Source organism: Natator depressus, chromosome 10 (genome assembly GCF_965152275.1).
Source record: "Natator depressus isolate rNatDep1 chromosome 10, rNatDep2.hap1, whole genome shotgun sequence".
Lineage (NCBI taxonomy): Eukaryota > Metazoa > Chordata > Testudines > Cheloniidae > Natator > Natator depressus.
In genome coordinates, this window is record NC_134243.1 from 78,312,713 (window position 1) to 78,335,517 (window position 22,805).

Here is a 22,805-nt window from a genome sequence, read left to right on the forward strand (position 1 = left end):
GAAAGGCTTAAAATTAACTTAAGCCACTAACGGTAGTCCAAATTTTGGCCTCACAAGTGTGTATTCAACTAGTTGCTTCATTTCATGCTAATGGGAGCTTATCGGAATCCTGAATTTGGGCCATTAACTACTTATTCAAACAACACTTTCTTTTGGCATCTTCAGTTAAGCAATGAAATTTGGACTGTTTCTTCATATTTTCAAATTCTTCCTTTTAGGATAATGCCATGGTAAAACCTAATGAGTATATACCTGAAATCCAATTTGAATTAAGTCTTTAATACATTTTAAAGAGACCCTTTTAAGATAAAATTCATGTTTATTTTTTAAAAGTTGTCTTTGTGATACTAAATTCACTTCACGTTATTAAAAATGAATTATTTTAAAATCTAGTGTTCTTTACAGTATTATGCTGTTTATTTTGTGAATTCCTCTGAGCTTGACCATTGAAAATAATTAGTCAACTTCTTTTTGTTTCTAGTGTGTTTCTTTTTCTGGTTGTCATGCATTAACAACATGCTGCAATGTTTGGGTTGCAGATACTTTAGAGGGATGTTTAAATCTCAAGCTATCTATTTTCATGTAATCGTTAAACAAATTACTTGAAAATATTTCTGTTAATATTGGGTTTCATGTAATCTTTTGGGGTATTGGGAGGAAGGGAGGGTGAAGTATAATCTATCTGGCATATGTCCTTTCAGACTGAATCCCAAATGCAGTATTATTTGGGCAATGCTTATAGATGTATAGACAAATAAAATAAATACTCACCGCCCCCAAAATCGTATATGTAAAATAAATGTAAATAAATACATGGAAGATGAGGTAAGAGGCTGTATTTTTGGTATATATAGTGTTTGATAGTTGCTATATCCACTTTTATTTAAATTTTCCTCCTCAATCTGTCAGTCCTCAGAAGCAGATGCAACATCTTATTTTCATGGCAGTCCAGCAGCAGCGAGGACATAATAAACACATGAAATGCCGTCATACAACTATTACTTATAGCATTAGCCACAAATGCACTACATGTGAATTAAAATACATGGGTCTCCTTCCTTCCGACTGCTGGTTATAGACTGTAATATATTTTGCAACGAGTAGCTTCAAGTAGCTAATATATATTTTTTTTAAATGATCAAGAAGTAAATTCTGGTAGTTTGGATAACAAATTCTAATTCCACCATGAAATTAAGAATTTATCAGCTATCTTTGACTTATTTTTTTTTTTTATAGATTATGACTCACATATGCTAGTATAAAGATTGTGTGGGATAGTATGAATGACAGTACTGACTTTAAGTTAAAAACAACATGGCCTAGATTGTCTGCTGCAGCCGAGATCATCTGGAGGCAGCAGAGGTGCCGTCAGAAAGGAGCTATGACTTCTTGATTCTCTGCCCCATTGTACGTCAGATATGCGTGAATGTAGACCTATATGCATCTTGATTTTTAATTTAATGATGCAGATTCTGTTATTAAATGCTTAGCCGTGGTCTTTGATAAGGAAAATGTATAGTCTCCTTCAGTGTGTATTTTATTTATTTTCATGATTGCCAGTGTCTTTGGATTTCACTATTTGTGTCTCTGCTAGCACTTATGTTGATTGCTTTTCAGTAATGCATTGCTGCCCTAACATGAGTTATTGCCTTACCGCAGGACTGTCGAGTTATTGTGCGTATTGATTCTTGGGAGTCAACGTCTGTGTATCCAAATGGACATTTTGTACGAGTTTTAGGACGGATAGGAGATCTCGAAGGGGAAACTGCAGTTATTCTAGTGGAGAATGGCATTTCTGTTGCCCCTTTCTCAGAAGCCCAGGTTTGATTTCGTGATTAATTGCACTGTTTAACATTGTGGTTCCCAAACTGTGGTCTCCCAAAGAGAGGAACCCACGGATGGTTTGAAAAGACCTAGCTGATCACCTGGCACCATCTCTCATCCCACCAATTTCCAGTTTCTGAAAATACAGGATTAAGACTACTTTTTCACCTAAGCAATTGCTATCTTTGCACCAAATCATATTATACAGTTGCAAACCACAGGGAAAGTGGTTTGAGATAATCTCTCTGTTAAGATGTGCTTCACACTGTGAAAAAGTTTAAGAATTTCTGCTTCAATATAGTCGTTCTAGGTGGAGTTTTAAAATAGTTCTGTCTTTAATATGAGGTGTTCATAATAATGATCCTTTATAGCCCAGTCTTACTATTGAAGTCAGTGTCACAATTCCTATTGATTCCAACAGGAGCAGGGACCTGCTGTCCAAGCAGAGTGTTTTGATTCTGTCCATTGTATACTTTATAAACTGAGTGCAATAAACAGATATGCAAAAGACAAGATACATTATTGATATTTGCAAGACCTGTAATATCACTCAGTTATTAGTCTCCAAAGGTCACTTGGAAGATTACCATATTAAAGTATGGGACATTATTACTTTCTGTAAGGCAAACATGAAGGAAAGACTTGGCGAATACAAAGAGGGAACATGTTTCAAATGTCTATTTCCTGAATGAAAAATTTATAAACCAGTAATAGATACTGATATTTTGTGGCACTGTAAGAGAAAAAGGGAATTTTAAATCTAGTTTGTAAACTCTGTATGTAGAAAATTCATAAAGTTATGATTGCCAATACTCTTTGCGCAGACGTGTGAGATGCCTTCCAGTACCTCAGAGAATCCATGGAAAGTGAATCCAGAGGAGGAACTAAAACGCATTGACTTGAGGAATACGCATTTAGTATTCAGCATTGACCCCAAAGGCTGTGAAGATGTGGATGATGCATTGTCCATTCGGACACTAGCCAATGGGAACCTAGAGCTAGGTGTCCATATTGCAGATGTAACCCATTTTGTGGCAGTAAATTCTTACACTGACATTGAGGCCAGAGCAAGGTAAGTTTTATTTGGAAAGTGTGTTTTATTCTATGGAAAGTGTAAAGCATATTGGGGAAGGAAGAGGAGCTGGAAGTTTGAAGTGAGACTGTCTTAAACAATATAAAGAAATTACTGAGCGTGGGAAGCCTTTTGCTTTAAAATTAAAGTAGGTAGATAAGGTGTCATGTTCACTAGGCTCAGCGGCTGCAAAAATATTTGGTGAGCCACTAGTGGCCTGCTGTCTGCTCTGGAGACAGCAGGATTATAGGGCAAGGAATCCCTGTTGACCAGTCTTGTGTCCTTTTGTTATCCATAAAATGTCTCCTTCTCAGTGAGTAATGTCTTGAAGTTTAGTAAACTTAATTACTTTATGCAATTAAAAGTATTGTCCTGTATTATTTCAGTGCTCATATACTCGTTTATTTTGGGAGGGACTGTATCTTTACAGAAGACAGAACATCTGTTGCACAGGAAGCAGCCCTTACATGAATTCCAGCGTATACACATCATTGCTTAAAGCATAAGAGAGGCTCTTTTGTGCTATCACACAGCAGAGCCAACAAGTAAAATTTCTGATCCTTAGAATTGTCAGCTGGAAAACTTATGACTGTGAGGAGGATACTGACGTACTGGATTTTCATTTGCCAGATGTGTCAGTCCTTTTCTAGTCTTGCCATTATTTTGAAATTAAAATATTCAGACATTGTTTTTATTAAATTAAATATATTGCTTTATGCAATTGCAGACTTTTATAAACTTGATAGCAAGTAGTGAAGATACATGGTACAAGTTTATAAAAGTCTGCAATTGCATAAAGCAATATCCTTGTGTACCTACAACTCCAGATTGAAGTTGCATGAGGAAAGCAGGATTGGGCCCATAATTTGTAAATGAATGTTTATTTAACTTGATTGCATTACTGCCCTTGTGTGCATTGTGTAAAACTAACCTTTTGAAATCATGCTGACATTTGTATCTTGTTATGCTGAAGCTATGTTGCAAACTGCTTGAGAGATGTACATGAATGTGTCCCTGTGAAGAGTACAATAAATGTGTTTTATGTTCAGGGCAACAACCTGTTATTTAGCTGATCGTCGTTATGATATGCTGCCTTCCATCCTGAGTGCTGATTTATGCTCTCTTCTTAGCAGAGTTGAAAGGTATGATTTTTGTAATATTTATGACTAAAGAGGGATCTACTGACGCATGAAGGATTTACACAAATAACTTTCTTATTGCTACCAACAGCTACTTGAGTACATCCCTTGTTCAAACATCCAGTATTAACATGTTTGGGATCATGTATATAAATATCCCATGTGTAGTGAGATTAATTCTGTAAAACTAATAAGGAATTGTGACCAGGTGCCTGGAAGGGCCATGCTGAGAGTGCCATACTCAGGGCAGACTGCAAGAAATACGGCAGACAATCCCCAAAAACTAGTGGTTTATTCTATAATTAGATTCACCAAGCCAGTAACAAAGGAGCTTCTGCAGTACCCACACTGGTTAACCAGAAGCCAAACACAGTCCCCTTTAGGCATTCCAGAGCCAAGGGCCAAATATCACGCTGTGAGCCAATCCTTAGTAAACTAACTACAGATGTATTAATAAAAAAGAAGAGTGTTATATATGGTTAAGGAATCATATACATACAAGTGATTGCAAAGTCCTAATATTAGATTTGTAGCAGTGATGGAACAGACTGCTGGCTTGCAAAAGTCTCTCTGCTAATTCCAAAAGGTTGGAAGGTCCTCAGTCTGCAGTTCAGGATGCTCCTTTTAGTTGTAAATCCACAGTCCAGAGAATTAGAGCAGGAAAGAGGCAAAATAGAGGGGTCTCAGAGGTCTTTTATACACTTTGCCATGTGCATGGAAGTTTACTGTTCCAAGCAAAGCCCACACAGCCCAGGTGCATGGAAAATTACTGGCCCAAGATGGAGTCAAGGGTCATATGAGCATATCACATGTCCTTACATGGTTTGCTGAATTGTAGGAGGTGGCCATTGGCTCCTCGTTGTCTGAGGCATCCTCAGGAAGAGCTATCTGGGCAGAATGAATTTTGTCTATGGCCCATTGTGAGTGTGGAGGGTCCTCAAGGGCCATCAACACATAGCTGTTTAGCCTTGATGTAAATCTGTCTGGAGGGTGTCACCCAGAAATACAACACAGGTTTAAGATTCAAGCACATAGTAAATATTCATTACTTCAGATACAAAGATGGTACTTGCATATAAACAGGATAATCATACTTCGCAAATCATAACTTTTCCATTGATACCTTAAATGGTACAAAGAAAAGGAGTACTTGTGGCACCTTAGAGACTAACAAGTACTCCTTTTCTTTTTGCGGATACAGACTAACACGGCTGCTACTCTGAAACCTTACATGGTGTACTTTGTGTAAGATTTATTGCAACTTGGTACCCATGGTGACTGTATTAGTGTAACCAGTCATTTTTATACAGCATCACGGGAATCACTTCTTTAAAAAATTGGGAAACATGTACTTTTAGTTATTTACTTTGGAGGTGTAAGTTAATGTGCATAATGTGTATGTGCATTTTTTTAAATCCCCAAGTTAGAAAATTACATGCATTTTAAAAAAATCGCTATCTTACCTGTGAAATAACTGCCTTATACCATGGTCCTACAAAGATTTATACATGTGCTGCCTTTTTATTTAGTGAGAATAGTTCTGTTTGCCAGTCTAGTATGTACATAACTCTTTGTAAGATTAGAGCCTTAGTGTGCAATCACAATTGAAATTGAGGTGGGGCCTTTTTATTAAAATGTAATATATTCCCACAACATTTTTTGGCATGTAAGTGTCCCTTTGGTAATACTCCCTTAATGGCCATTCCTCTCCATTTTTAAAGAGATTTTTTGGGATGAATTTCATGCTAACAGCAATTCTACGGGTCAGAGTATAGTTGGTTTTTATACCCATTCAAACATTGGCACCTGAGTCTGTCCACAAAAGGGTATCAGTTGTGCTTGATGTTTCCTGACGCGGACACCTCTACAATGGGAATTGCCATCAGATGTTAATAACTTAGGCAACCAGAACTTAATTTAACTGGTGACCTAGAGATGAAAGGGTCTTCTCTTCTTTGAGTGATTGTCCACATGGACTCCACTCCTGGTGTGTGGTGCCCCAAGTGTGCAATATAGGTGTCTGTTGGGGTCACACCTATGCCCGAGATGTCCTCAGCCCCCTTCCTCTCCCTAGGGCATCCCTCAGTTCCTTCTTACTGCCCAGGGTTGTGAGACAGAACCTGTGCAGCGTCTGCCTTCTCTTTGCACTGTTCTACAGTTAGTTGTGTTACAGCTCAGTTACTTACTAGTTCATATAGTTATTTGCCTGTTGACCAGAAAAAAAACAAACAAAGATTTTTTTTCAGTTGAGGCTAGACAGCCCTCCCACTTGTACAATAGTGCTTGCAACATGGCAGGAGCTAAATCTCTGGGGTTCCTGTGATGCTTCAGTACTGATTAACAATGAGCGCATAGGAGAAGGACCTATTCCTGAAAATGTTGCTCTCTTTAAGCAAACTCAGAAAGCTACAGGAGCCAGCCTGAGGTTGTTCCTCCTTGAGACTTTGATGCAAGCCTCCTATGGACACTGTAAGGAAGGACATTGCTAACCACAGTCCCTCTCCATTAGTGGCCAGGTAAACCAAGATTCCACCCCAAGCTCTTGAGCTTGCCAAGAGTGGAATCCATGGGGGCAATAACGCAAAGAAGAGAGAAGGGTTACTTACCTTAACAGTGACTGTGGTCCTTTGAGATGTGTTGTCCATGTGGATTCTATGACCTACTCTCCTTCCCTGCTAGGACAGAGTCCTCTCTGGGATTTTGTATTGGCGAAGGAACTGAGGGATGGCTGAGCCCATTCCACGCTTTATGCCCTCAGATTTTGGGGGGGGGGGTGCAAGGACATATGGGGGGTAAGTGTGGCCTCAGTGGACACTGCTGGCTAAAAGAATCCACTCATGCATGAATGAGGCACATTCATTACCAAGAGTGGAATCCATGTGGACAGCACATCTCAAAGACCCACAGTAACAACTGTTCTTTCTAATTACCGATCACCTGAGCCAATGAGAAATATAAATATAAAACATAGACTTTTTATAGGTTAAAAATAACAAAGATCAAGATGCTCTTGGTATATTTCACTAAGATGCCTTCAAAGTAAATGAAAACATTACAGAACAACTGCACTTTAAAAACAAAAGTGGCGGTATTTCTTAGAAATAGAATACCGCCATTACTGATATAATTCATCTTCACGTATTGGCCACGTTGTCCCCAGGGTTGAAAGGCAAGTGCATGAGCAAGTGGCACTACCATGCCTGTTTGTTTCATGAAGTATGACGATAGAGCTGTTAGTACAAGAAACAAAATGGAATCTGTAGGTTTGTCACATGTTGACATCTTTCAAGTTCTGTTTTATGAAAACTGGAAGTGGTTGATTAACTGAGGTTTTTATTTTTAAGGTATGCTGTCAGTGTCATGTGGGAGCTAGATAAAAATTCCTATGAAATCCTGAGAGTCTGGTACAACAGAACCATCATTCAGTCTTCGTACAAACTGGTCTACGAGGTAGCTCAAGGATTATTAGATGGTGACCTAAGTGTTGTTGATGATATCCTAGAACTCAAAGAACTGGATGAGAGAACTAGACAACAGAAGCTGGAAGAATTGGTCTGGGCAATAGGAAAACTGACTGATATAGCTCGACATGTTCGGGCTAAACGTGACAGCTGTGGTGCTCTAGAGCTGGAAGGAGTAGAAATAAGAGTGCAGCTGGATGATAAAAAGAACATTCATGATCTCATCCCTAAACAGCCACTGGAGGTGCATGAGACTGTTGCTGAATGTATGATCCTTGCCAACCACTGGGTGGCAAAGATAATTTGGGAGAACTTTCCTCACCACGCTTTGCTGCGCCAACACCCTCCACCACGACAAGAGTTTTTTTCTGAGCTCCGAGAATGCGCCAGTGCCAAAGGCTTTTCCATAGACACACGGTACCTTTTACTTCTCTTAATTTGTTTTAAGCACTCAGAGTGAAATTCCAGTGGTTAACCATAGACAAATATTTACAAACTATGATAAAAGTCACTGTAATTGACTTCTCATTTCAGCGTGGCCTTTCAGTGAATTGGGTGTTGCCATTCTAACTGAGGGATGTTATCTGAAGCTCATTTGGCTGGGCCAGGAATAGATGTTACCTGAGTCATCTGGAACAGCCTTCCAAGGGGAATAGTGGGGGCAAAAACCTAACTTGTTTTAAGACTGACCTTGATAAGTTCATGGAGGGGATGATATGAGGAGATTGCCTACAGTGGCATGTGGCCCATCTGAGACTGCTATTAGCAAATCGCTCCCGTGGCCGGAGATGAGACAGTAGAGGGGGAGGGCTCTGAGTTACTACTGAGAATTCTTTCCCAGCTGTCTGGTGGGTCTCGCCAACATGGTCAGGATCTAACTGATTGCCATATTTGGGGTCAGGAAGGAATTTTTCCTAGGTCAGACTGGCAGAGACTCTGGAGGGTTTTCTCCTTCTTCTGCAGCATGTGCCACGGGTCACATGCTGGTTTGAACTAGAGAAAACGGTGGTTTCTCTGTAACTTGAAGTCTTCAAATCAAGATATGAAGACTGCATTAACTCAGTGAGAGGTTATGGGCTTATTACAGGAGTGTGTGGGTGAGGTTCTGTGGCCTGCGATGTGTAATAGGTCAGATTAGAAACTAGACGATCATGATGGTCCCTTCTGGCCTGAGTGTAAATGTGTCCAAACATTCTGTCCAGTCAGTGTGGAAGGGCCAAATTGTATTCACTCTGATTTTTAAGACAGTTCTAGCTTTGGTTGCTCCCTAGTTCCTCTGGTAGCAACCTGAGGGATTGTCCTTGTTTGAGTAAAGGAGATTCAGTGGAATATAAATTAGTATTTAAAATGTAGGGAAAGGTTGTATCAGTGAAGGTCGTGGTGTTGACCAGTGTGACTCCAATGGAAGCACCTTCCGGAGCTCCTGTGAATACCTGTGTATTCACAACTACATCCTTTTTGGTTGGGGTGCAGCTTACCCCACCTGCCATGTGGCCCGCTCTGCAGACCACTGCTTGTAGAGTGGGTGAAACCAGCTCCTCCGTCCATTTTATGATACTGGGCAACCTCACAGAAATAAGGATAGAGTAGCCCCCAGTCCTGCCTGGCATGGCACGCATCAGAGGAGCAGAAGAGGAAGAGTAACTAAATGAAATTTGGCATTTTCAAGTAAGAATACTGTTCTAGGGCAGAGGTGCTGCTACAGTTTTTGGTATAGACGTTTTAATGACTAAGCAGAATGCAATCTGATTATTAATTACTTGAATGTGTATTGCCTTGCTGTTCTTTAATCGCACGCTCTAATGTTCAGGGACGCGTAATGAATTAATGGTTTGTTTTTGGTAGGTCTAATAAAGCACTGGCTGATTCTCTGAGTAAAGCAGATGATCCCTTAGATCCAACTGTGAATAAATTACTGCGGTCCATGGCTACTCAGGCAATGTCTAATGCACTGTACTTCTCGACTGGCTCATGCCCCGAAGAAGAGTTCCATCATTATGGTACCCTAGCCCTGGTCTGTGTGTGTCTGTGTCTGTGTGTGCGCATGTGCAGTTCCATGTATCTTTGTTAAATCACTTGTGGTTTTTTTTTTTTTAATTACTTTCTTTTTTCGTCACTGTTTCCCTTTGTCTTAGGACTTGCCCTAGATAAATATACCCATTTTACTTCTCCAATTAGAAGATATGCTGATATTGTCGTCCACAGACTGCTAATGGCTGCCACTTTAAAAGATACTAAAGTAGATGTTACAGTTAATTTGTTCAGCAACAAAGATCTTGAGGAATTGTGTAGACACATCAACAACAGAAACAGGGTAAGATGGACAGCAGTTATGTCTTCAGATGAGTTTGAACAACACCTTGTGCAATGGGCCCTGATCCTGATTGGGAGCCTCTGGGTGGTACAGTAACACATAGTAAAGTTAGTCTTTTAATTAAATAATTATTAAACATAATTAAATACCAGTGTAAAGTGGAGACCGTAATCAAAGTAAAAAACTTGAAATTGTCATTACAGCTTACACTGAGTCAAAACAGGAAAATATATAACCAGGCATGCAAAGTTTGAGTCCTCTTGAGTATGCGGTGAAGCATGAGAAAGGCAGGGTATTTCCTACACTTAAAGTTAACAGGAACTTGCAACATGTGCTTATTCAGTGAGGGATATTACAGAAACTTTAAATAGTAATTCCTTTTTTTAAATGATTAACAAGAAACCCCAACCTTTTTAAAACATCATGTTTCTCAAAGAAGGCTCTGGAGTTGTAAGGATTTGAAAAAAACAAATCACACTTAGGGTTTCTCTGCTTCAGCCTGAGCCACAGCATTTTGACAACACAGTAACTACTGTATAGGGAAGCTGGCCCTGTTTTGCTTGTGCTGAAAGCAGCCTTGATGGCAGGAGATGCTAAAGTTTGGACTGAAAATACCAAAATGTCTTTTGATTTTGGAGGGCTGAGAGTCTTCAGTCTGTGTGTCCCTTGCCGCAGCTGAGCAAAAATTGGTACCATTGGGCTAAATTTTGTTCTCAAAGCCATGTGCACATTTGAGGAATAGACTGTTGCCTTTTGTTGACCTGGTTGCTTCGTTTCTCAGCTATTGTATTAGTGCTAAAAATGAATGACTGTTATTTTAAGAAGGTTAACAATACTTCAGTTTCTTTGATGGGGCATCTCGGAGTTCTTCAATTTTCTTCTCTAATGTTTTTCAGACCTGAAAACCCTTACTCCCAAAATATTAGTGAGTTTTCACTGAAGTTCTGATGTTCAAAAATGTACAGCTTGATTCTGAGAATATGTAGCTATCTTCAACCTTGGGATAAAAATTTGGGAATTAACCTTCAAAATCTTTTGATGTTCCTGCTAGAACTACATGCTTGACATTTTCATTTTTTTTTTTAAAAAAGTTTTTTGCCAGTTCATAGCCTGACTTGCGTCAGGCAAATTCCGCTGATGTAAGTAAATTTTCCTGTATCGAGCTTTTAACAGAGCAGCTAACAAAGCTGTAAATCTGTAGGGACAGAGTGTGATAAGATCTTGAAGAGACAAACAAGTAATTTAGGTTTAAAGAGTAATGGGACTTGCATCACTTATGAAAAGGGAGGGTCAGAGAGAATAAATCATAGATTTTAGCTACACTTTTTGCTTTGGATTTCTTGCAGAGGCAAACTGTCCCTCTCTCTGGGACAGAAAGCCCCTTCTACCTCTGCAAAGATTGTGTCATCAGCAGGGCCTGCAGCAGAAGCTAGCTAAAAGTAGCCTAAGGGCTTGTCTGCACAGTGGGGTAATGCTCACTATGAGGGTGTGATTTCTAAAGTTCACTAACATATGCCTTAATTGGTCCCTGTGTAGACCCTGCTGGTGTGCACTAAATATTCCCTAACATGCTTTAACGTGTACAAAATAAATAATAAAGAGCTTGCTGGAGTCAGGGACTCCTGAGCCGCTTAGTGGACCAGTTACACTGAAGCCAGCCCTCTGTACTTAGTTTCTGCTCCAGCTGTACTGGCCTAGTCCACCTGTTAATTCTTCCCATCCCATTTGCTCAAAATGGAGGAAATAGTGGGAGTAGGGTTGGTGATAGTGGCTTCTCTCTGCAAACAGAAAGGAAAAGGATCTGATATGGATTTCCCCACACCAAATAAACTATAATAAGCTGTGATGTGCTTGAAGGGGCCTGGTCTACACTACAAAGTTAGGTCAATGACCTAGTTGTGCATTTGTCTACACTTAAATTTGTACCACTGATGTAAGTGCCCCATTACAGCAATGCCATACCACCACTTCTGCAAGCAGCATTGAGCCATGGTCGATGTACTGAGACCGATGCAGTGAGAGTGGATGGAGACAGTTGCACACTGAGAAGTTGACCCCTGGCTCACAGTCACCCCTGCACAACTCGTTTCTGCCCCACATGCATTGCCAAAAGTTCCCAAAAGACAGTGTGCTGGATGGTGGTGGGTTGTACACTGGGATATCTATCCATTGAGCACTGCACTATATGTCAACACAAGCACTCCTGGTGAGTATATGTAGTGCCCATGTGAGGAGCCAAGTATGCCCGCACACAAGCCATGTACTAACTGTGGCGGCTTTATGCCTACATAACTTGCATTGATCAAAGTTTGTAGTGTAGACATGACATTAGGGCTGGTTTACACTGGAAACTTATATTGGCATAACTACATCTCTCAGGGATGTGAAAAATCCACTCCCCTGAGATGTGTAGCTATGCCGAACTAACCCCCAGTGTAGACAGTGCTAAGTGGATGAAAGAATTCTTCCATCAGCCTAGCTCCTGCCTTTTGGGGAGGTGGATTAACTATCGCGACAGGAGAATCCCTCCTGTGGCTATTGAGTGTCTGTCTATGCTTAAGTGCGACAATAGTACAGATTCAGTGCTCCAAGTGTAGACGAGCCCTAAATTGAGCAATGCTGCTGGAGAACCAACACAGGCCTGACAGGGTTGCAGTAAAAAGACAAGGTGGGTGCGGTAATAACTTCTATTGGACCATTTTCTGTTGGTGAAAGACACAAGCTTGTGAGCTTACATAGAGCCCTTCTTCAGGTCTGGGAAAGGTGCTCAGTGTCGTAGTTAAATAAGGGATGGAACAGATAAGGAATTAACATGATGTAAGAGACCATTCAAGGTGAAGTGGGTAGTTAGCACCTCTATAGTTATAGGACAAAGGTGGGTTAGTTGGTTACAGATTGTTGTAATAAGCTGTAAATCCAGTGTCTTTATTATGTCCCTGGTTTTTGGTGTCTAGTAGAGTTATGAATTTAAGTTCCCAGGCTCATCTTTTGAAGGTGTTGTGCAGGTTTCCTTTGAGGACTGAGAGGGTTTGAGTTCATTTGAGAATATAGTGATTGTATTGTTTCACCCACATAGTTGTTGTTGGCGCATTGAATGCACTGGATGAGAGATGCCACATGTGATAAGTATCCGAAGGATCCATGGGCTTGAACGGTGTTGTAGGAGGGTATTGATCAGTATACCCGTGGATATATGTCTGCAGGTTTTGCATATGTTATTGTAGGGGGTGGTGTTGCTTTGGGTTGGTTAACACTCAGTTAATTTATTTGTAGTTAACACTCCATTTATTTCAGTTTCTGTAAGAGATGTTAAATGCACACTGCTCAGCCCTGTACAAGATGGTAGCACAACATTTCAGAAGTACTTCCTAATGTGTTTGCACTGTAATTGATATTAACTTTTGCAAAGCTGTCTGTCTTAAGGCATTTCGTCTTTAAATACCGTTCTCTCTTAAGGTAACTGGAACAGAAAGGTATGAAAATTATAAAATTGAAGAGTTTGGCTAGTTTGTTTTCTTCCAGGAGTTATAATAACTTTAACGTTATACATCTTTCTATGAAGGTGTATTTTTGTAAAAAAAAAAAAAAAAAAAGTGGAATGACCTTTCTAGAGACTTACAATTCCTGAAGTTAAATAAGCGTCTTCTAGAACATTTTATTTTAACATCTTTCTAAAGTCTTTTTATGGGGCACTCTTTTGACAGGCTGCACAACATGCCCAGAAACAGTCTACTGAGCTTTTCCAGTGTATGTATTTCAAAGACAAAGTCCCTGAAACAGAAGAGCGCTGTACAGCAGATGGTGTTATTTATTCCATTCGAACAAATGGTGTACTTGTTTTTGTACCAAGGTAAGTTAGGGCTTGCTGGTGGTAGAGAAATAAGATTTAGCAGGGTGTATTAGTGGTGTATTAATGGAAACTTCTGGTTCTTGAGAAAGGCAGCAGTAGCTAACTATAGCGTTGTTGGAAGATGGCTCAGTTTTAATGTTTGGGTTTTTTTTAAATTTAGGCCCAATGGCTTTCTAGCCCTTGACTCTAAAAAGCATAAAAGTTCCTAAAAGGAGGAAAAAAGAGGATGATATATACAGTATATCTATTTTGAATTCTTAATTTCTGACCTTAAACGACTGTCTGAACCCTCCTCCTTCCGTTGCCCGGCTTCCTTTTAATTGAAATTTGTGTCCCTAACAGCTACTTTAAAATTTTCCAATAACAAAATTAATTTGGTCTACTTAAAACTAAGTGTTTTTATAGTAGAAAAAATGACAACTCTGTTCCCTGGAGGAAGTTTAAAACTGTGCATTCCCCAGCTGCCGCTACTTTGCACTGCATTAATTTCCCCCCATTATTTAACATAAGGGGTATTTAGATTTTCAGGGGTCAGAGTTGATACCAGCTGTGCCCTATTTTTCTTATTTTAATAGCATCCCATCTGTGTCTGAGGATATAAGGGTGGTGGTGGGGAGAGTGAGTAGATGTGACAACACTATATGGGTTGGGAGCATTTGTGGCTCAGCTTTCTTGGCCAAACAGATGTGGTAGCAGTACCCAGAGGAATTGCTTCCATGATGCTAACATAATTATAGATATGGGTTTCTGTAAGTGACGGTACGTTAGCATCATGTGCTGGGGAGATATCCGCTAAGGACCTCTTACATGACACAATTTTAATCTTGAATTTCTGATCTTGGAAATGTGTTTAAAATAGCTTCTCACTCTACTAAATGTGTTAAGCATGTGATATAACAAACTATACTGAACGGAATGAGTTGGGAAAAGCAGCTGGATCTGTGTAGAGGTTGGACAGCCCTACATTTCACAGTAAGGAGAGATTTCTCCAGTCCCCAAATACCAGTGAAGAGCAGCTTGTGCTGCTAAAGTAGCAGGGGCACCCTGCTTTCTATTGACAGTGTAATTATACTTCTGATTAGCTTCTTGAGAGGTGTCTGAGTTGGGGGGTGAGATGGACTTTAGCACCGGTTAAATGGAGGGCAGATATGCAGAATAAGTGTGTAATATCTTTATGGTTTTACTTTTTTGTTCTTCCCCTTCCCAACTGCCTGCTCTTTTTATTTAGATTGTAATTTTTTGACAGAGGGGCTCTCTTCATGACTGTGACACTGAGCACTGTCATTGCTTGATAAATATCTTCCCTCAAACTCAATGTCAATGTACCTGAAACATTAGGGGCATTATGATCAAGATACAATGCATTCCTATTCTGTAGTATTGTTTACATAGGTTTAATCCTTCTTCTTCAGTATGGGAATGGTTTAAATTCACTAAAATGATTGATAGTTCTTAATAGTACCATAATATTATTTGTCAAATACATTTGTATTTTCACTTTGTGCGTCTCGTAGGTATGGCATTAAAGGTGCTGCTTATCTGAAAAACAAGGAAGGTTTGGTCATCTCCTGTCAGTCTGATGGCAGTTGTGTGTGGAAACCTGGTTCTCTTCAGCGTTTTCAGAACAGAATTACTTCCACTACAGTTGCTGGAGAATCTGTTACATTGAGTCTGTTTGACCATATAACAGTAAGTCTTAATAAATTTGCTAATGGAAGCACCAGAGGACAAATGAAGGGAAAAAATAACAGTGTACTTTTGTTTCTAAGGTAAAAGTATCTGTGCAGAGTTCACGCTGCCATCCTGACACCATCAAGCTTGAAATAATTAGCAACATACCTCACAAGAATACAGCCACAGAGCTTTACCAGAAGAATTTCCACATAATGAAAACTGACTTAGTAAAAGAAGTAACCAGATCTGCAGAGGAAGCTCTACTTGCCCAAGAAAAAAACAGAGTTGAAGTAATTCAAGAAGAACATCAGGAGTATTGCCAAACAAAGGGAGTTAGCTTGTACCAACTGCTTGAGGAAATTAGGGACTTGGCTCTACTAGATGTATCAGCTGGTAACTGAGCATGAAGTAGTATTTAGCTGTGCTCCACTGAAGCAGGTTTGCACAATTTTAAATCGTTTTTAAAACGGATAGTGTAAGCTGATAAACCATTTTTAATGTTTTCTGCTTTTTGCTAATTTGAACTGTACCTTAAGTAAAATTTAACAGTGATTTTTAGAGTGAAACAGCACTAGTTGATTTAAGATGTTTTACACATGGTTAACTACTGTATTCTCACTGAAAGACTAAAGATTGTATTGTGGTAAACTACTTAAGATGCCTTTTTAAAAAAACAAATCTGATCTTGATCTAAAAAATAGGTGACTGGACATTGTTTTTTCTAAACTAGATTCTTGTAGGGAACCTACATATATCTGCATAAGCAATACGACACTGATGTAGCCAGAACACCACTAATCTTGCCCCTTTAGTTTTGATCCAATTAATTTAACTTTAAATACCTTTTAATTCTACAGCTTTATTTACATTAAACCTGAATGAAGCAGTTCTGCTTCACCCTTTATATGCTTGTTACACAAAAGTGCACTTTAAAAAAACCTCAAAGCTGTCTACAATTACAATACAAATTAAATCACGCTTCCAGGCCTTATTCCAAGATTATCAACATAGTTGTGGGTGATTTTCACTGGCCTCTAACTCAGTTACTGCATAAACAAACAAAAATGGTTACTGGTACATGTGGTTTTAACTTGATTACTGGAACCTCTGTGGGTATTTATAACATACTAATGGAAGGGACACTTTAGGGGAGCCTTGCTGCCACTATCAAAATTAATATGAAGCTAAATGTAGCATTGTTTGATGGCTTCAATAAAGCATGAAAGGATTATCATCTGAAGAATTTTTTTGGGGAGGTTTTCAAAGACAGAAAAGGGAAGTTAAACACCAATTCCTATAGAAAGTCCATTCAACTTTCCTGTATTGGTATACTACCACACTTAAAAAAGACCTATTCTAACTTAATTTTCAATGGAGTTTTGCAAGCTTTCTGTGCTTACTCCCTTCTCTAAAAGAAGGATTAAAATAGGGGAATAAATACATAGCACTTGTTGTAGGAGGCAAAAATCCTTGAAAAGGATAACCAGAATTATCAGATGATTTGTTGATGAATGGCTAAGTCCACTATCAGATACCCCCCTCTTGACCACAGAATGCTTTAACAATTGTAAATCTGAAGCTACTTAACTTCCTGTCATGTGATTTTCTCATGACTTAAGCAACACCAATGAGTAGAGTATGTTTAGAGCAGATTTGATCAACAAATGTGTGGGCCATCATATGAGTGTATGTAGAGAATATTTTTCAAATTTGGTTTCCAAAATTTAATAACTTACTAAAATATAAGCATTTCATAACGAAGTACTGTTACAAAATGCTTCAGAACAATTAAGACAGGATGCATGTTCATACTGAGCAAAAAGTTCCTGACACTGAACCATCACTTATGTTCTATTTAAAAAAAAAAACAAACCCACAATTAACGTGATGTAAAAAACTTTATACAAACTCAGGCTTTCAAGACCCAGGTAAGTTAAACTTGAGGAATGTGAATTGTATAAATTAAAAAAAAAAGTCACTTCATAGTATAGGTCCAAGAAATTAATGTCAATATTTTCACTGATACCTTTTTTTGTCTCTGTGGAAAACGCAAGTTTTTTTAAAACAGTTGAAATAGAGAGTAGTTGTGTTAGTTTCCTTTCCTGAATTACGGTATTGGAGAAAACAGTTACTAGAGCTGATATCTGCTTTTTTACACAGAGAAACGGATGAATTTGGTCCAGCTACATTGATGTCATGACTAAGATTTCCATAGAATGTCCAAGGTTTAAAGGGGAGGGAGGGAGAATTCAGTGACACTTGAGCATATTAAGATATCTGGGTCTTTCTAAAACGTCATTGTATCCAGATGGAAAGGTTATTTGATTTCTTTTGCACCTTTAAGTTGTATATCTTTGTCTACAGCTTCCATATCAGTAGCTTGAATTTCTACTTCTGTCAGGTCAGCTGGATCCTGAGCCACAATTGTTTTAAATTCTTCATTTGGCTGGGTGGCAGACAGATCTGTTTAAAAAAGTAAAACATTATTGCCTATGATGTTAAAGGACTCCAGTTTAATTTACCATCTGCAATTTAATTGCTCAGGCTCACACCTCTGAGCCATCCTCCTCAAGGATTCAGGACAGTCACTAATTTGAAATCTCTGACCAGCAAAGATAATTGCACAGGGTTTTGCTGGGAGATGGATAAAGATGCAGCAATCAACTTACTTTCTGCATTTTAGAAAAAAAGTGCTATCAGTTATCCCTGAAGTAGAAGTCTAGCTGCAACTTCTTGGTTGGGAATAATAGACAGAGTCAAAATGAACATTTTGCCAAGGATATCTTTCTGTAATAATCCCAGATAAAACCCTAGCAGGAATACAGAGGATGATGATAGAATTTATGTAAAATAATAAAAGATCAAGAATGAGTGCACATACTTTATGCAGACCAGAAATATTCTGTTACTATCAAGCCAGACAGACAGATCAAAGCAGTACTGGACTGGGGGTGCTCTAACCCAGTCAAACACTAGGCCTTTACACTGCCAAAATTTTCTTGTTCAATAATCACACCTTCCAGAAATTTATACACATCCTTTAGCAAAGGCTACTCTATGGGTTTGGACTAGAACTAGAGAAGAAATTATTTTCCCTTGCTAATGACATCTGTTGCAAATGATCCAGATCAGGGGTCGGCAACCTTTGAGAAGTGGTGTGCAGAGTCTTCATTTATTCACTCTAAGGTTTCGTGTGCCAGTAACACATTAATGTTTTTAGAAGGTCTCTTTCTATAAGTCTATAATATACAGTAGTTTAGTTATATGTAAAGTAAATAAGGTTTTTAAAATGTTTAAGAAGCTTCATTTAAAATTGAACTAAAATGCAGAGCCCCCCGGACCGGTGGCCAAGACCCGGGCAGCGTGAGTGCCACTGAAAATCAGTGCGTATGCTGCCTTTGACACACGTGCCATAGGTTGCCTACCCCGATCCAGATCTTAACCCAAACTGCAAACCATAGTGATTTAAAAACTGGGAAAGTCATAGAATACAAACAGTTGACTAGCTATTAAGCAAAAAAAAAAATTGAGATCAAAACTAACTGGCACACACTCCTATGGCAGGGGTTCTCAGCCTTTTCCTCAGTGAGGCCCCCCCCACCCCCCAACATGCTATAAAAACTCCACATCCCAGCTATGCCACAACAACGTTTTTCCTGTATATAAAAGCCAGGGCTGGCGTTAGGAGGTATCAAAGAGGACAACTGCCCAGGGCCCCACACCACAGTGGGCGCCACAAAGCTACATTGCTCAGGCTTTGGCATCTGGTAGTGGGTCTCAGGCCCCAGGCTTCAGTCCCATTCAGCAGGGCTTTGGCTTTCTTCCCTGGGCCCCAGCAAATCTAATGCTAGTCATGCTTGGTGGACCCCCTGAAACCTGCTTGCGGCCCCAGACCTCTGGTTGAGAACCACTGTCCTATGGTACCAGTACTTTCAGGTTAGGCATTACGTTTCTCAACTGTCTATAGAACAGCTTTTCTAGACAGCTAACTTTAATAGAAACAATAGCATCTGGACAAAAAACCCCAAAAACTAATTTGTAGCACCTTTTCAGACAACTTTCCTAACAAAGAAAAAAAATAAGTGTCTATGTGACATGCTGGGAAGGGATCTATATAGACAAATCACCCCAGAGGAATGGAGTCTGATCTACAAAAAAGGGACCAGCAACCTCAGTCTGTAGCATGATAAGAAAATTTATTTGAGATACTATTTCAGTGGTACCCTCACACCCATCAGGTTAATAGATGGATACATTCTGGAGAAATTATGGCGAAAGATTTTTATGCACAGATGATGGCCATATCTAGCCAGAGAGTACTGGGATGGAATTTGTAACCAAATATCACAAATAATTGGATATTTATTACCAATGTATCCTTTGCTTTGTATCCTGGGGCTTCCTAGTGGAAATGGTCACACAGCAGGAAATGAAGAATTATCTTATCTACTACTAGTAGGCTATTGATAGCCTCCCACTTGGGGGTGGGAAAGAGGAGGAAGAGCAAGGGCGCAGCAGACTCAGGGGAAGGGGTGGGGGCCTTAGGGGAAGGAGTGGAGTGACGCTGGGGCAGAGCCAGAGGTTGAGCAGTGAGCACCCTGTAGCACATTGGAAAGTTGGCACCTGTAGTTCCAGCCCCGGAGTTGGCGCCTATGCAAGGAGCTGCATATTAAACCTCTGAAGAGCTGCATGGGGCTCTGGAGCCACAGGGTGGCCACCCCTGCCCTAGAAAATCAGCAGCTTTTTAAAAGTATTTTTAAAGCATGTCCTGGTCTCTTCTTTGGTTTGATGGTGTGGGCTTTGAGATTTCTAAGCTATGAACATTACTTATCAGCATTTAAACTGCAAAATTCTGTTACTATTTACCATTTTGTTGTGACTGACTGTTAAATTGCAACTTTGCCTGTCTTCTTTCCAAGGCTAGTTGCCGGTTTCTCTCAATTCTTCGCTGTTGCTCCTCTGTCAGGGCAGTACTTGAGTGAGAATCAAATTCTTCCTTCACATGTTCAGAAAAGGGGTCTAATTCTTCTTCAGGAGACATTTTGAGCCCATTATTTCCCCCTCCACTACCTGTATATAAAAAGGCATGAGTAAAAACCATCAGCACTTTTGAAGACAAAGTTTTACTATTAGTGAAACCAAAAGTTTCAATGTAGGTCTAAGATTGTAAAACCACGTTAGAAAATAAATTTTAAAATTGTAAAGACTACATTGGTAGCTAGAGATAATTCACTGGTTTAAAATGAGGCTAACTAGTGGGCCTCTGATTTCTATAAAATCTGTGTTCTTTCCCCCTGGAATACTAACAGTGTTGACCAGCACCAAATAGACCACATTAAAAAAAAAACAAACCAAAAAAACATTAAAAGTTCTGAATGCACAGAGGTTTTTGGTTTTTCTGTTTTGTGTTTTTGGCTGCACCAGGGTCCATACATTGGGCTTGAAGGTTTGAGGTGAATAAGAGGTAGGACAAAGGGCTTGTCTTCACATACAGTCTTGCAGTGCTGCCGCTGTAGCGCTTTAGTGAACATGCTACTATGCCAACGGGAGAACTTCTCCCGTTGGCATAGTTAATCTACCTCCCTGAGTGTGGATTTTTATACTGATATAAGTCTGGCCAAATCAATGACACATTAAATCCTCGTTAAAAGGTTCAGATTCTCCACTGTGCCACATTTCCTCCTGGTGAAGAAAAATGGAGGGTTAGAGCTGACTGATTCTCTGATGCTGGGAATCAACAGGACATGTTCAAATACATTTGTTAATTTAGCTGTCTATAAAATGCAAAAACAGTCACTCTTTAGAACTCCTCATTATGTTGCTACAAATAGGGAATACTTATCACCATGACTGCCATATTTTACAATATGCAAAATGGAGGTAGAGAAATCAAGTGACTTGCGCAAGTGTACAGAGTATTAGAAATCAGGAGTTCCTGGTTTTAACTCCATTATAGACACACCCCTCTCCCAGCAGAGTAGAGGATTAGGGTGTCCTTTCACTTGAAAGGAATGCATCTCAGAAGTGCCCCAAGGCAATGAGATGGCAGAAAATGTTTTTGAATAGAATTTTCAAGCTGACTTCCGCCAAGCAACTGCTCAAATTTTTCAACTACTTCTGAAAATTCTCTATGAAACATCTCTCTTTGAAATCTGAGGACTGGTCTACACTAGGAAATTAGGTCAGTATATTTATGTCGCTCAGGGGTGTGAAAAATCCAGACCCCTGAGCAACGCAGTTAAACTGACCTAATACGCAACGTAGATAGCGTTAGGTCGACAGGAAAATTCTCCCGTCGACCTAGCTACCACTGCTCAGGGAGGTGGATTACCAATGCCGTCGGGAGAACCCCTCCTGTTGGTATAGGCAGTAGTGCAGCTGTGCTGCTGCAGTGTTTTAAATGCAGACAAACCCTGAGGCATCTATCATGGCGGTATAACTGCTAGTGCCATTAGTCTTAATCTCTCTCTTTAAAAAAAAAAAAAAAAAAAAAAAGACAGCAGAATCTTGATTTTATGAATGCCAATCTTACGAACAACCTGTAATAAAAACTATTTTTCCCTGACTGGGAGGGAAATAAATGTGTTGTTGAAGAACAAGTGAACATCCCTGCACATTCTGACACCTTGAGTGCATTGACCAACTGCCTGGCATTGGTTTGAAGGACAAGAAGAAACTGATGCAGTGCAGCATACCTACTGTAATTTTGAGTTGTTCAATTTTATTAACTCCTCAATCAGTTTGTAAAATTGGTGTTCTACTATAACATGATTTTAAAAACTAGTGTATGGAGCCATCGCACAGAAAGTCTGATAACTAGACAGACTCTGTCGGCAGGAACCATGTGTTTTAATGTACGTGGCTGCTTAGGGTTGCATTAGATTACTAACAAATACAACCAACAGCAAATACAGCCACATTTATGTAGTTGCACTAATGTCTCACACTGGGTTTGAACTCATGTCTCCTGCACAACATATTTGATCACAAAGCTAGTTAGCTTTTTCTCAGCACTGTTTTTCATGGCACGGAGTCACCTGAAAATATGAAGTGTCATTCACACATTGTCCTATTATCTTTTTTTTTCAGAAACACTGCAGTGAAAGCATGAGTGTTACAAAACACTGTCTGTACATTAACATCTGCGTTCTCTAAAGGTTTTCTGCATTTAATGACAAAATGGTCTATGGACATACGTTTTTGTGTCTATGCTATTCAGTAAGATACCTCATATTTGTAGATGATCAATTAAAATTGATAAAATAAACCTCACTATTTTTTCTAGTATTAACTCTTGTGCTTATAGTTTATATTTCTTGACTTTACATGCCAACATTGTTCCATTGTCACACAGAGGAGAACCTACACAATATTAATAGATCCTTCCCAAAATGAAGTAGATACACTGGGCTATGATAAGGATTGGCCCCAGTCACAGTATCTCCCTCTTCAGGCTGACTCACTGTGGGAC

General features: G+C 39.5%; 2 protein-coding genes and 1 non-coding gene across 8 annotated transcripts in view; 1 reads left to right on the top strand and 2 right to left on the bottom strand.

Moving 5' to 3' along the window:
* The window catches only part of DIS3L (DIS3 like exosome 3'-5' exoribonuclease), a 31,001-nt gene extending 13,435 nt beyond the window's left edge, over positions 1-17,566 (top strand). Inside the window, exons 9-17 of one of the 3 annotated variants that reach the window (XM_074966587.1) lie at positions 1,660-1,821; positions 2,649-2,896; positions 3,946-4,038; positions 7,380-7,913; positions 9,342-9,496; positions 9,632-9,810; positions 13,515-13,660; positions 15,175-15,349; positions 15,430-17,556. In XM_074966587.1, the coding sequence (XP_074822688.1) occupies positions 1,660-1,821; positions 2,649-2,896; positions 3,946-4,038; positions 7,380-7,913; positions 9,342-9,496; positions 9,632-9,810; positions 13,515-13,660; positions 15,175-15,349; positions 15,430-15,735 (1,998 nt within the window). In that variant the 3' untranslated portion in view covers positions 15,736-17,556. Of the gene's footprint in view, positions 1-1,659; positions 1,822-2,648; positions 2,897-3,945; positions 4,039-7,379; positions 7,914-9,341; positions 9,497-9,631; positions 9,811-13,514; positions 13,661-15,174; positions 15,350-15,429 lie in introns of all 3 variants that reach the window. The other 2 variants (XM_074966586.1, XM_074966588.1) reach the window with 2 other exon arrangements.
* The window catches only part of TIPIN (TIMELESS interacting protein), a 32,411-nt gene continuing 26,833 nt past the window's right edge, over positions 17,228-22,805 (bottom strand). For 2 of the 4 annotated variants that reach the window (XM_074966593.1, XM_074966596.1), the window contains 2 exons: positions 20,201-20,404; positions 17,228-17,797 (listed from right to left, as the gene is read on the bottom strand). In XM_074966593.1, the coding sequence (XP_074822694.1) occupies positions 17,652-17,797; positions 20,201-20,404 (350 nt within the window). In that variant the 3' untranslated portion in view covers positions 17,228-17,651. The remainder of the gene's footprint in view (positions 17,798-20,200; positions 20,405-22,805) is intronic. The other 2 variants (XM_074966595.1, XM_074966594.1) reach the window with 2 other exon arrangements.
* Positions 22,117-22,252, bottom strand: LOC141995491 (small Cajal body-specific RNA 14). The gene has a single exon (XR_012641339.1).